The 15000-nt window shown below is 42.2% G+C and overlaps 1 protein-coding gene across 1 annotated transcript in view; it reads left to right on the top strand.

Moving 5' to 3' along the window:
* The window catches only part of LOC109884593 (extracellular matrix protein FRAS1), a gene marked incomplete in the record, with an annotated part of 348159 nt that overhangs the window by 278888 nt on the left and 54271 nt on the right, over positions 1–15000 (top strand). Inside the window, 6 exon segments of the mRNA XM_031829488.1 lie at positions 2553–2804; positions 6619–6729; positions 6732–6768; positions 9775–9937; positions 11562–11697; positions 13555–13751. Coding sequence (XP_031685348.1) covers positions 2553–2804; positions 6619–6729; positions 6732–6768; positions 9775–9937; positions 11562–11697; positions 13555–13751 — 896 coding nt within the window.

The following is a 15000-nucleotide window of genomic DNA, read 5'->3' as shown; positions in this document are numbered from 1 at the left end:
TAGACCAGTAACAGTAGGTAGTTAGACCAGTAGGTAGCTAGACCAGTAACAGCAGGTAGCTAGACCAGTAACAGTAGGTAGTTAGACCAGTAACAGTAGGTAGTTAGACCAGTAACAGTAGGTAGTTAGACCAGTAACAGTAACAGTAGGTAGTTAGACCAGTAGGTAGCTAGACCAGTAACAGTAGGTAGCTAGACCAGTAACAGTAGGTAGTTAGACCAGTAACAGTAGGTAGTTAGACCAGTAGGTAGCTAGACCAGTAACAGTAGGTAGTTAGACCAGTAACAGTAGGTAGTTAGACCAATAACAGTAGGTAGTTAGACCAGTAACAGTAGGTAGTTAGACCAGTAACAGTAGGTAGTTAGACCAGTAACAGTAGATAGTTAGACCTGTAACAGTAGGTAGTTAGACCAGTAACAGTAGGTAGTTAGACCAGTAACAGTAGGTAGCTAGACCAGTAACAGTAGGTAGTTAGACCAGTAACAGTAGGTAGTTAGACCAGTAACAGTAGGTAGTTAGACCAGTAACAGTAGATAGTTAGACCTGTAACAGTAGGTAGTTAGACCAGTAACAGTAGGTAGTTAGACCAGTAACAGTAGGTAGTTAGACCAGTAACAGTAGGTAGTTATACCAGTAGGTAGCTAGACCAGTAACAGTAGGTAGTTAGACCAGTAACAGTAGGTATTTAGACCAGTAACAGTAGGTAGTTAGACCAGTAACAGTAGGTAGCTAGACCAGTAACAGTAGGTAGTTAGACCAGTAACAGTGGGTAGTTAGACCAGAAGGTAGCTAGACCAGTAGATAGCTAGACCAGTAACAGTAGGTAGTTAGACCAGTAACAGTAGGTAGTTAGACCAGTAGGTAGGTAGACCAGTAACAGTAGGTAGTTAGACCAGTAACAGTAGATAGTTAGACCAGAAGTTATCTAGACCAGTAGATAGCTAGACAGTAACAGTAGGTAGCTAGACCAGTAACAGTAGATAGTTAGACCAGTAACAGTAGATAGTTTAGACCAGTAACAGTAGGTAGCTAGACCAGTAACAGTAGGCAGTTAGACCAGTAACAGTAGGCAGTTAGACCAGTAACAGTAGGTAGCTAGACCAGTGACAGTAGGCAGTTAGACCAGTAACAGTAGGTAGCTAGACCAGTAACAGTAGGTAGCTAGACCAGTAACAGTAGGTAGCTAGACCAGTAACAGTAGGCAGTTCGACCAGTAACAGTAGGCAGTTCGAACAGTAACAGTAGGTAGCTAGACCAGTAACAGTAGGTAGCTAGACCAGTAACAGTAGGTAGCTAGACCAGTAACAGTAGGCAGTTAGACCAGTAACAGTAGGTAGTTAGACCAGTAACAGTAGGTAGTTAGACCAGTAACGGTAGGTAGTTAGACCAAAAACAGTAGGTAGTTAGACCAGTAACAGTAGGTAGCTAGACCAGTAACAGTAGTTAGTTAGACCAGTAACAGTAGGTAGCTAGACCAGTAACAGTAGGCAGTTAGACCAGTAACAGTAGGTAGCTAGACCAGTAACAGCAGGCAGTTAGACCAGTAACCAGTAACACTAGTTAGACCAAAAACAGTAGGTAGTTAGACCAAAAACAGTAGGTAGTTAGACCAGTAACAGTAGGTAGCTAGACCAGTAGCAGTAGGTAGTTAGACCAGTAGGTAGCTAGACCAGTAACAGTAGGTAGTTAGATCAGTAGGTAGCTAGACCAGAAACAGTAGGTAGTTAGACCAGTAACAGTAGGTAGCTAGACCAGTAACAGTAGTTAGCTAGACCAGTAACAGTAGGTAGCTAGACCAGTAACAGTAGTTAGCTAGACCAGTAACAGTAGGTAGTTAGACCAGTAAGAGTAGGTAGTTAGACCAGTAACAGTAGGTAGCTAGACCAGTAACAGTAGGTAGCTAGACCAGTAACAGTAGGTAGTTAGACCAGTAACAGTAGGTAGTTAGACCAGTAACAGTAGGTAGCTAGACCAGTAACAGTAGGTAGTTAGACCAGTAACAGTAGGTAGCTAGACCAGTAACAGTAGGTAGCTAGACCAGTAACAGTAGGTAGCTAGACCAGTAACAGTAGGTAGCTAGACCAGTAACAGTAGGTAGTTAGACCAGTAACAGTAGGTAGTTAGACCAGTAACAGTAGGTAGCTAGACCAGTAACAGTAGGTAGTTAGACCAGTAACAGTAGGTAGCTAGACCAGTAACAGTAGGTAGCTTGACCAGTAACAGTAGGTAGCTAGACCAGTAACAGTAGGTAGCTAGACCAGTAACAGTAGGTAGCTAGACCAGTAACAGTAGGTAGTTAGACCAGTAACAGTAGGTAGTTAGACCAGTAACAGTAGGTAGCTAGACCAGTAACAGTAGGTAGCTAGACCAGTAACAGTAGGTAGCTAGACCAGTAACAGTAGGTAGCTAGACCAGTAACAGTAGGTAGTTAGACCAGTAACAGTAGGTAGCTAGACCAGTAGGTAGCTAGACCAGTAGGTAGCTAGACCATTAAAAATAACATAACAGTTGTATTTATTGAACAGTATCATTCTACTCCTTTGTCCCTCCAGGTGACACGTTCTCCTTCAGTGACGTGACGCGTAACGTTTTGCAGTATGAACACTCTGGCCTCTCCACCGACGAGGATGCCATCACCTTTACCGTTACCGACGGCTTCTCCATGACGACGGCGGTGGTACAGGTGGTTGTGTTGGGCGTCGGGGGCGACGGGCCCAGGAGAGACCCAGAGGCCCTGCTGTCCATGGAGGTTCCTGAAAAAAGTACTAGTGTCATCAGACGCACACACCTGGGTTATACGGTTAGTAAACACACCTGGGTTATACGGTTAGTAAACACACCTGGGTTATACTGTTAGTGATCACACCTGGGTTATAAGGTTAGTAAACACACCTGGGTTATACTGTTAGTACACACACCTGGGTTATACGGTTAGTAAACACACCTGGGTTATACGGTTAGTACACACACCTGGGTTATACTGTTAGTACACACACCTGGGTTATACGGTTAGTAAACACACCTGGGTTATACTGTTAGTAAACACACCTGGGTTATACTGTTAGTACACACACCTGGGTTATACTGTTAGTAAACACACCTGGGTTATACGGTTAGTAAACACACCTGGGTTATACTGTTAGTAAACACACCTGGGTTATACTGTTAGTACACACACACCTGGGTTATACTGTTAGTAAACACACCTGGGTTATACTGTTAGTAAACACACCTGGGTTATACTGTTAGTAAACACACCTGGGTTATACTGTTAGTACACACACACCTGGGTTATACTGTTAGTAAACACACCTGGGTCATACTGTTAGTAAACACACCTGAGTTATACTGTTAGTAAACACACCTGGGTCATACTGTTAGTAAACACACCTGGGTTATACTGTTAGTAAACACACCTGGGTTATACTGTTAGTAAACACACCTGGGTTATACTGTTAGTAAACACACCTGGGTTATACTGTTAGTAAACACACCTGGGTTATACTGTTAGTAAACACACCTGGGTTATACTGTTAGTACACACACACATGGGTTATACTGTTAGTAAACACACCTGGGTTATACTGTTAGTAAACACACCTGGGTTATACTGTTAGTAAACACACCTGGGTTATACTGTTAGTACACACACACCTGGGTTATACTGTTAGTAAACACACCTGGGTTATACTGTTAGTAAACACACCTGGGTTATACTGTTAGTAAACACACCTGGGTTATACTGTTAGTACACACACACCTGAGTTATACTGTTAGTAAACACACCTGGGTTATACTGTTAGTAAACACACCTGGGTTATACTGTTAGTAAACACACCTGGGTTATACTGTTAGTACACACACACCTGGGTTATACTGTTAGTAAACACACCTGGGTTATACTGTTAGTAAACACACCTGAGTTATACTGTTAGTAAACACACCTGGGTCATACTGTTAGTAAACATACCTGGGTTATACTGTTAGTAAACACACCTGGGTTATACTGTTAGTAAACACACCTGGGTTATACTGTTAGTAAACACACCTGGGTTATACTGTTAGTAAACACACCTGGGTTATACTGTTAGTAAACACACCTGGGTTATACTGTTAGTACACACACACATGGGTTATACTGTTAGTAAACACACCTGGGTTATACTGTTAGTAAACACACCTGGGTTATACTGTTAGTAAACACACCTGGGTTATACTGTTAGTACACACACACCTGGGTTATACTGTTAGTAAACACACCTGGGTTATACTGTTAGTAAACACACCTGGGTTATACTGTTAGTAAACACACCTGGGTTATACTGTTAGTAAACACACCTGAGTTATACTGTTAGTAAACACACCTGGGTTATACTGTTAGTAAACACACCTGGGTTATACTGTTAGTAAACACACCTGGGTTATACTGTTAGTAAACACACCTGGGTTATACGGTTAGTAAACACACCTGGGTTATACGGTTAGTAAACACACCTGGGTTATACGGTTAGTAAACACACCTGGGTTATACTGTTAGTAAACACACCTGGGTTATACGGTTAGTACACACACCTGGGTTATACTGTTAGTTTTCACACCTGGGTTATACTGTTAGTAAACACACCTGGGTTATACTGTTAGTAAACACACCTGGGTTATACTGTTAGTAAACACACCTGGGTTATACTGTTAGTAAACACACCTGGGTTATACTGTTAGTAAACACACCTGGGTTTTACTGTTAGTAAACACACCTGGGTTATACTGTTAGTAAACACACCTGGGTTATACTGTTAGTAAACACACCTGGGTTATACGTTTAGTAAACACACCTGGGTTATACGTTTAGTAAACACACCTGGGTTATACGTTTAGTAAACACACCTGGGTTATACGTTTAGTAAACACACCTGGGTTATACATTTAGTAAACACACACCTGAGTGTGTGTGGACTGAAGCTCAGAGTTAGTGTGTGTGTGTGTGTGTGTGTGTGTGTGTGTGTGTGTGTGTGTGTGTGTGTGTGTGTGTGTGTGTGTGTGTGTGTGTGTGTGTGTGTGTGTGTGTGTGTGTCCATACCTGAACCCCTCTGAATGGTACTTCTGTTTTTGTGTTCGTGTTCAGCCTCATTATAATATGATGTCATGAGATGTGAATGTGGTTCAGCTCCTTCCGTTATGGTCCTGACTTATTGAAACCTCTTTATTATTGTGGTCCTGGTTGCTGTGTTTCAGTGCTGTAGATACTGTACGTTCAACCACAGCTTCACATAATAAGCAGCATACATTTTATTATACTATTTGTTTCATGATTATAGTGAACACTACCGGTCAAAAGTTTTCAAACACCTACTCATTTCTTCTTTTTTCAATTTCTACATTGTAGAATAATAATGAACACATCAAAACTATGAAATAACACATATGGAGTCAGGTAGGAACCAAAAAAGTGTTAAATAAATCTAAATATATTTGAGATTTGAGATTCTTCAAATAGCCACCTTTTGCCTTGATGACAGCTTTGAAAAAAAATGGTTTGATGTCTTCACTATTGTTCTACAACGTAGGAAATAAACATAAAGACAAACGCTTGAATGAGCAGGTGTTCTAAAACGTTTGACCGGTAGCATAGGTCCTAAGGTGAACTTGTCTGGTAGCATAGGTCCTAAGGTGAACTTGTCTGGTTGCATTGGTCCTAAGGTGAACTTGTCTGGTAGCATAGGTCCTAAGGTGAACTTGTCCGGTAGCATAGGTCCTAAGGTGAACTTGTCTGGTTGCATTGGTCCTAAGGTGAACTTGTCCGGTAGCATAGGTCCTAAGGTGAACTTGTCTGGTTGCATTGGTCCTAAGGTGAACTTGTCTGGTAGCATAGGTCCTAAGGTGAACTTGTCCGGTTGCATAGGTCCTAAGGTGAATTTGACCGGTAGCATAGGTCCTAAGGTGAACTTGACCGGTTGCATAGGTCCTAAGGTGAACTTGACGGTAGCATAGGTCCTAAGGTGAACTTGTCCAGTTGCATAGGTCCTAAGGTGAACTTGACCGTTAGCATAGGTCCTAAGGTGAATTTGTCCGTTTGCATAGGTCCTAAGGTGAACTTGACCGTTAGCATAGGTCCTAAGGTGAATTTGTCCGGTAGCATAGGTCCTAAGGTGAATTTGTCCGGTAGCATAGGTCCTAAGGAGAACTTGTCCGGTTGCATAGGTCCTAAGGTGAACTTGTCCAGTAGCATAGGTCCTAAGGTGAACTTGTCCGGTTGCATAGGTCCTAAGGTGAACTTGTCCAGTAGTATAGGTCCTAAGGTGAACTTGTCCGGTAGCATAGGTCCTAAGGTGAACTTGTCCCGGTAGCATAGGTCCTAAGGTGAACTTGTCCGGTAGCATAGGTCCTAAGGTGAACTTGTCCGGTAGCATAGGTCCTAAGGTGAACTTGACCGGTTGCATAGGTCCTAAGGTGAATTTGACCGGTTAGCATAGGTCCTAAGGTGAACTTGTCCAGTTGCATAGGTCCTAAGGTGAACTTGACCAGTAGCATAGGTCCTAAGGTGAATTGACCGGTAGCATAGGTCCTAAGGTGAACTTGACCGGTACTGTATCATGAAATATGTGATCATATTTTGCAGAGCGGACACCTCTCCAGATGAGAAGATACGTATTCAGCTGGTGTCAGTTCCTATGTACGGCATCCTGACCAGGACAGGGTCAGACTCAGAGCACCAGGAGATGACAGAGTACTCCTCTTCACCTTGGACGACATCAACAAACACAGGATCAGGTAGAGCCACTTCCATTAAACACATAGACAGACAGAGCGAATACATACTATGATATTTGAAATGTCTCTATTCTTCACTTTTGTGACTGTAATATTTACTGTAATTTAGTATTAATACTGTATTATTTACTGTATTATTTACTGTATTATTTACTGTATTATTTACTGTATTATTTACTGTACATTTCTTTTAAACGGATTAAACACATGTTTCCCATGACAATAAAACCATTGAATTTAGTTGAATTGAGAGAGGCAGAGAGAGAGTGAGGCAGAGAGAGAGAGAGGCAGAGAGAGAGAGAGGTTAGAAGAGAGAGGCAAGATATAGAAGGCAGAGAGAGAGGCAGAGAGAGAGAGCAGGAAGAGAAGAGATAGTCAAGAGAGAGAGATAGAGCAGAGAGAGAGGAGAGCAGAGAGAGAGAGAGGGCAAGAGAGAGAGAGGTGAGAGAGAAGAGAGAGAGAGAGAGGCAGAGAGATAGAGAGAGGCGAAGAGGCTAGAGAGAGCAGAGAGAGGCAGAGAGAGAAGAGAGAGAGCAGAAGAGAGGAGAGAGAGTAGAGGGCAGAGAGAGAGAGAGAGAGGCAGGAGAGAGGAGAGAGGAGATGAGAGGCATGAGAGAGAGAGAGAGAGGCGAGAGGCAGAGAGAGAGAGAGAGAGGCAAGAGAGAGAGAGAGAGAGGCAGAAGAGCAGAGGAGAGGAGAGGCAGCGAGAGAGAGAGAGAGAGAGAGGCAGAGAGAGAGAGAGAGAGGCAGAGAGAGAGAGAGATGAGAGGCAGAGAGAGAGAGAGAGGCAGAGAGAGAAGAGAAAGAGAGGGAGAGAGAGGAGAGAGAGAGAGAGGCAGAGAGAGAGAGGGAAAGGCAGAGAGAGAGAAGAGGTAGAGAGAGAGTAGGCAGCCAGATGAGTAGAGAGAGAGAGGCAAGAGAGAGGTATGAGAGGGAAGAGAGGCAGAAGAGAGGTAGAGAGAGAGGAGGAGAGAGAGGCATAGAGAGGAGGCAAGAGAGAGAGAGATGGCAGAGAAGAGAGAGAGGCAGAGAGAGAGGCAGAGAGAGAGAGGCAGAGAGAGAGGCAGAGAGAGAGAGGCAGAGAGAGAGAGAGGGCAGAGAAGAGAGAGAGGCAGAGAGAGAAAGAGAGAGGCAGAGAGAGAGAGGCAGAGAGAGAGAGAGGCAGAGAGAGAGAGAGGCAGAGAGAGAGAGGCAGAGAGAGAGAGGCAGAGAGGCAGATAGAGAGAGAGGCAGAGAGAGAGAGAGGCAGAGAGAGAGAGAGGCAGATAGAGAGAGGCAGAGAGAGAGAGAGAGGCAGATAGAGAGAGGCGTAGAGAGAGAGGATGACAGAGTACTCCTCTTTCACCATGGAGAAAGTAATCTAAAGTAGCTTCCTCTCCTTGTTTGCTTCTACTTTACCTGTACTGATCTGTAAAGAACTGGACAGGTTGAGCGTTAATTCTGCTGTCCACTTCACATTCTGGTATCCATTTCTACCAGCTCCTATGTTATTATTGAAGTAATTATTAAGACGATTTGTTCTGCCGTGTAGATATTTATTTCAAAATAATTTAGAATTTTTTTTTTTTGGTCCAAGTTAAGAGCAATTCTCATTTAGGCTTAAAGTAGCGACTTAGTCGAAAGGTTTCTGTAAAAGTAATGGCCTCTATCTTCTGTCACTCCTACTATACAATAGAAACGTTAGCAGAATATTTAGTTTTAGTGACGATATGGGAAAGCGCAAACAGCTTAGCTCAATTAGCATGTCTAATTAGCGAACATTAAATATCAACCACCTGCAAGAGACACACACACACACACGCGCGTGCGCGCACACACACACACACACACACACACACACACAATGAAAACCAGGCATCAAAATGAAAATGAAAATTAGGCCTTGGGACTTCATCCCTATAATGTGCCTCTGATTAGCCTTGATGCAAATTAGCACACTATGCTAATATTATAGCAAACATCTCTGGGGCTGTGGGTTTAAATCACTTGTTTTTTGGTAAACTTACCAGACTGCCTTTCTGTGTTAATGAGAATTAGCTAAATATTATATTTTATTTAGTCAGGTACTTTTCGCTAGTTTTTAAAGGGCTTTATACACATCATTAGTCTTCATATCGGTGTTGCACTTTGAGAGTTAGAGGATGTTAGATGTGTTCAGATCCCTTCTCCAGATATAGATATATAGATCAGTTATAGATCAGATATAGAGACGTAGATCAAATATAGATCAGATATAGATCAGATATAGAGATATAGATCAGACATAGATCAGATAGAGATCTAGATCAGATATAGAACTATAGATCAGATCTGGAGAGATATAGCTCAGATATAGAGAAATAGCTCAGATATAGAGATATAGCTCAGATATAGAGATATAGATCAGTTATAGATCAGATATAGAGATATAGATCAGACATAGATCAGATATAGAGATCTAGATCAGATAAAGATCAGATATAGAGCTATAGATCAGATATAGAGATATAGCTCAGATATAGAGATATAGCTCAGATATAGAGATATAGATCAGTTATAGATCAGAAATAGAGACGTAGATCAGATATAGATCAGATATAGAGATAAAGATCAGATATAGAGATCTAGATCAGATAAACATCAGATATAGAGATATAGATCTGCATGTATAATGCATTTTATTAATGTGAGGAGAATCTCGGCTCTTCCACCACTAATCTGTAGCCCATCGTGAACGATGGGTGACACTTTTCTTAAAAGCAATCGATGGCTATAATGATTTATGACTTGTTATAAGCATGTATTAGCCCATCTATTGTGTAGATGTTACAGTAAACTTGTAGTAAGTTATGTCTTTCAATATGTCACATCATCGTTGTTGTTGTTAATAGTAAACAAGGGATTATTTTGAGACGATGCTATGCGCTGGTTTTGGGGTAAAACATGTTATTGTTTGGTTTTCCTTGAAGACGGGCATGTTTTTGGATGAACTTCACTAAAGCTCCCATTTCCTTCCTGCCATACAAGCTACATCACTTCCTTTGAGATAGGAAGTCAGCCGGTGACGGACATCTTCCATTTTATTGTTTACGACGGTGAGAACAATCGCCTTGACAACCAGATGTGTACCATCACCATCACCTCCATGAAGAGACAGCCTCCAGTGGTCACTGTCCGCAGTGGCATCAAGGTACACACACACACGCACGCGAACACACACGAACACACACGCACACATACACACACACGTGCACACACACACACACACACACACACACACACATGTATGCGCACACACACGTGTACACACACACACACATACAAACACACACTCACACACACTACTCAGCTTGTTTGGACAGTTGCTAGGGAACAGAACAAAGAGATACTGTTTGCAACATATGAAGCAACACCAAGCAACACAGCTGATGCAACGCTCAGTGGAACAGTGTCTAACGCTGTGTGTGTGTGTATGTGTGTGTGTGTGTGTGTGTGTGTGTGTGTGTGTGTGTGTGTGTGTGATGTTCACTGTGATGTGAAGGAGTCAGGGTCGATCAATGTAACATACATGAGTAGAAAAGAAATAGAACCTCTGACATTGGAAATTGATATTGGAATGGAGGGTGTCTGTTCTAGGCATTCTAATTCTATGTCTGTTCTAGTCACTCTAATTCTGTCTGTTCTAGGCATTCTAATTCTATGTCTGTTCTAGGCATTCTAATTCTATGTATGTTCTAGTCATTCTAATGCTATGTCTGTTCTAGTCACTCTAATTCTGTCTGTTCTAGTCACTCTAATTCTATGTCTGTTCTAGGCATTCTAATTCTATGTCTGTTCTAGTCACTCTAATTCTGTCTGTTCTTGTCATTCTAATTCTATGTCTGTTCTAGTCATTCTAATTCTATGTCTGTTCTAGTCATTCTAATTCTCTGTCTGTTCTAGTCACTCTAATTCTGTCTGTTCTTGTCATTCTAATTCTATGTCTGTTCTAGTCATTCTAATTCTATGTCTGTTCTAGTCATTCTAATTCTCTGTCTGTTCTAGTCACTCTAATTCTGTCTGTTCTTGTCATTCTAATTCTGTCTGTTCTTGTCATTCTAATTCTATGTCTGTTCTAGTCATTCTAATTCTATGTCTGTTCTAGTCATTCTAATTCTCTGTCTGTTCTAGTCACTCTAATTCTATGGAACGTGGTCTATATTATAAATGATAAAACTGGGTGGTACGAGCCCTGAATTCTGGTTGGCTGAAAGCCGTGGTATATGTTTTGTCATACCCGTCATTTGTCCTGCTCTAAGGACGTTGGTAACCAGTTTATAACAGCAATAAGGCACCTCGGGGGTTTGTGGTATCCAGTCACTCTGCGTTGCGTCGTGAGTAGAACAGCCCTTAGCCGTGATATATTGGCCATATACTACACCCCCTCTGGCCTTATTATGATATATCATTTTATTTACTTAACCTTTATTTAACTAGGTAAGTCAGCTAAGAACAAATTCTTATTTACAATGACGGCCTACCCCGGCCAAACCCTAACCTGGGTGACGCTGGGCAGTGCCAGGCAGTGTTGCAACCGGTCAGGATGCTCTCGATGTTGCAGCTGTAGAACCTTTTGAGGATCTCAGGACCCATGCCAAATCTTGTTAGTTTCCTGAGGGGGAATAGGCTTTGTCGTGCCCTCTTCACGACTGTCTTGGTGTGTGTGGATCATTCTAGTTTGTTGTTGATTTCATCCCAGTTGTCCTAGAAGTGTTCTCCAATGCTGTATCTGCATACTGAGATCTTCTGCAACTTTCTATTTTATGTATATCTAGGTCCAGGAAGGAGGAAGAGTCCAGCTGTCAACCAATCACATCATTGTATCAGATCTGGACACACCCAAGAAGGATCTGCTGGTGTGGATGATCAGCTCGCCCAAATATGGCTTCATTGAGAACACGAGACGAAGAGGTGTGTGTGTGTGTGTGTGTGGGTGGGTGTGAGCGTGTGTGTGTGTGTGTGTGTACACTCTGCGTATCAGTAATATACAACATAGTGGAACATCTTGACAGCAGACCTCCCTAGTGGAGATATTTGCCGTCTGGTTCTTCAGTGGTCTGGTGATAGACACCATGTCTCTTTCAAAGACAACACTCATCTAATATATAAAGCCTTAGATCCTGAGAGTGAGAGTGTGAGAGAGCGAGTGTGAGAGAGCGAGTGTGAGATTGAGAGTGTGAGAGAGCGAGTGTGAGAGAGCGAGTGTGAGAGAGCGAGTGTGAGAGAGCGAGTGTGAGAGAGCGAGTGTGAGAGAGCTAGAGTGAGAGAGCGAGTGTGAGAGAGCGAGTGTGAGAGAGCGAGTGTGAGAGAGCGAGTGTGAGAGAGCGAGTGTGAGAGAGTGAGTGTGAGAGTGAGAGTGTGAGAGAGCGAGTGTGAGAGAGCGAGTGTGAGAGAGCGAGTGTGAGATTGAGAGTGTGAGAGAGCGAGTGTGAGAGAGCGAGTGTGAGATTGAGAGTGTGAGAGAGCGAGTGTGAGAGAGCGAGTGTGAGAGAGCGAGTGTGAGAGAGCGAGTGTGAGATTGAGAGTGTGAGAGAGCGAGTGTGAGAGAGCGAGTGTGAGATTGAGAGTGTGAGAGAGCGAGTGTGAGAGAGCGAGTGTGAGAGAGCGAGTGTGAGATTGAGAGTGTGAGAGAGCGAGTGTGAGAGAGCGAGTGTGAGAGAGCGAGTGTGAGAGAGCTAGAGTGAGAGAGCGAGTGTGAGAGAGCTAGAGTGAGAGAGCGAGTGTGAGAGAGCGAGTGTGAGAGAGCTAGAGTGAGAGAGCGAGTGTGAGAGAGCGAGTGTGAGAGAGCGAGTGTGAGAGAGCGAGTGTGAGAGAGCGAGTGTGAGAGAGCGAGAGTGAGAGAGCGAGTGTGAGAGAGCGAGTGTGAGAGAGCGAGTGTGAGAGAGCGAGTGTGAGAGAGCTAGAGTGAGAGAGCGAGAGCATCTGTACATCATTACAACACCGTATATAGATATATATAGGTATATAGATATAATATGACATTTGAAATGTATTTTGGAACATTTGTGAGTGTAATATTTACTGTTCATTTTTTGTGATGTTCATTTTTTTAATCACTTTTGTTTATTAACTATTTGGCAATGTAAACATATGTTTCTCATGCCAATAAAACCCTTAAATTGAATTGAATTGAGAGCAAGAGAGAGAGAGAGAGAGAAAGTGAGAGTGAGAGCAAGAGGGGGAGAGAGAGAGAGAGAGAAAGTGAGAGAGTGAGAGCAAGAGAGAATGAGAGCGAGAGAGAATGAGAGCGAGAGAGAGAATGAGAGCGAGAGAGAGAATGAGAGCGAGGGAGAATGAGAGCGAGAGAATGAGAGCGAGAGAGAGAGAATGAGAGCGAGAGAGCGAGAGAGCAAGAGAGCGAGAGAGAGAGAGAGAGAGAGAGAGAGAGAGAGAGAGATATGAATTCAATGTAATAAACCTATATTTCCCATAAGGGCCAGTTGTCCTGGGCAGAGCAGTGTGAATATAAGCAGAGGTACAGTAATACAGTACCTACAGACATATGAAACAACACTCGTGACAGTGGAAGGAGGCCTGCAGAAAAGTCTTTATACTGCAAAGTAAACCCTGTTTTTCATCCGTGATGTGATGCCCGAAGAACTGGTCTTCAGTTACGTTGTCTCCTCCTGAGAATTCCCCTGTTGAAATAGAAATTAATATCTATTAGCCTGTAGTATTTCTACATGATGTCATCAGTCTTGGATGTTTCTGATCTAACCCTGAAGTGAGATCTCACTTCCCATTCTGGTTTCGTCCTCTGTCTCCCAGTGGGCTCGTTGGGCGGTTCAAATACCCGCGTCATCAGTCCAGAGGTTCCCTTCTCCATGGACGACCTGACCACTGACCACATCTTCTATGTTCAAAACGTCCAGAACATTGAACACCACTACCAGGACACCTTCTCCTTCTACATCAGTGATGGGTCCAGTCAGACAGAGGCCTTCAATGTCAACATAGATATACTGGTAGACAATACTACTACTACTACTATTACTACTACTACTACTACTACTACATCAGTGATATACTGGTAGACAATAATACTACTACTACTATTACTACTACTACTACTACTACTACATCAGTGATATACTGGTAGACACTACTACTACTACTAATCAAATCAAATCAAATCAAATGTATTTATATAGCCCTTCGTACATCAGCTGATATCTCAAAGTGCTGTACAGAAACCCAGCCTACTACTACTACATCAGTGATATACTGGTAGACAATACTACTACTACTACATCAGTGATAAACTGGTAGACAATACTACTACTACTACTACTACTACTACTATATCAGTGATATACTGGTAGACAATAATACTACTACTACTACTACTACTACATCAGTGATATACTGGTAGACAATACTACTACTAATACTACATCAGTGATGTACTGGTAGACAATACTACTACTACTACTACTACTACTACATCAGTGATAAACTGGTAGACAATAATACTACTACTACTACATCAGTGATGTACTGGTAGACAATACTACTACTACTACTACTACATCAGTGATATACTAGTAGACAATACTACTACTGCTACTACTACATCAGTCAACATAGATATACTGGTAGACATAATTATTAAATCTACAATCCTTAAGACCCACAGCAGACCTGTTACTTGGTTTGATACATTGAGATTCATAAATGGATCTATGAATGCAAAGACTGAAAATCCATCCTATCAGCATGCTTAGTTTTACACATATTTTAAAGATGCATGTTGTGTATTTATACAAATACTATGTTATTAATAATAATGAACTCTTAACTTATTGCAAAGTTCACAAAGAAAACTTTCAGACAAGGTTGAGGGATTTTATAATCCTGTGATAACTACACCAGGATTGTATAATCCTGTGATAACTACACCAGGATTGTATTGTCCTGTGATAACTACACCAGGATTGTATTGTCCTGTGATAACTACACCAGGATTGTATTGTCCTGTGATAACTACACCAGGATTAACCGGATTGTTGTCCTGTGATAACTACACCAGGATTGTATTGTCCTGTGATAACTACACCAGGATTGTATTGTCCTGTGATAACTACACCAGGATTGTATTGTCCTGTGATAACTACACCAGGATTGTATTGTCCTGTGATAACTACACCAGGATTGTATTGTCCTGTGATAACTACACCAGGATTGTATTGTCCTGTGATAACTACACCAGGATTG

Source organism: Oncorhynchus kisutch, linkage group LG8 (assembly GCF_002021735.2).
Source record: "Oncorhynchus kisutch isolate 150728-3 linkage group LG8, Okis_V2, whole genome shotgun sequence".
Taxonomy (NCBI): domain Eukaryota; kingdom Metazoa; phylum Chordata; class Actinopteri; order Salmoniformes; family Salmonidae; genus Oncorhynchus; species Oncorhynchus kisutch.
This window is presented reverse-complemented; position numbering and strand designations above follow the sequence as displayed.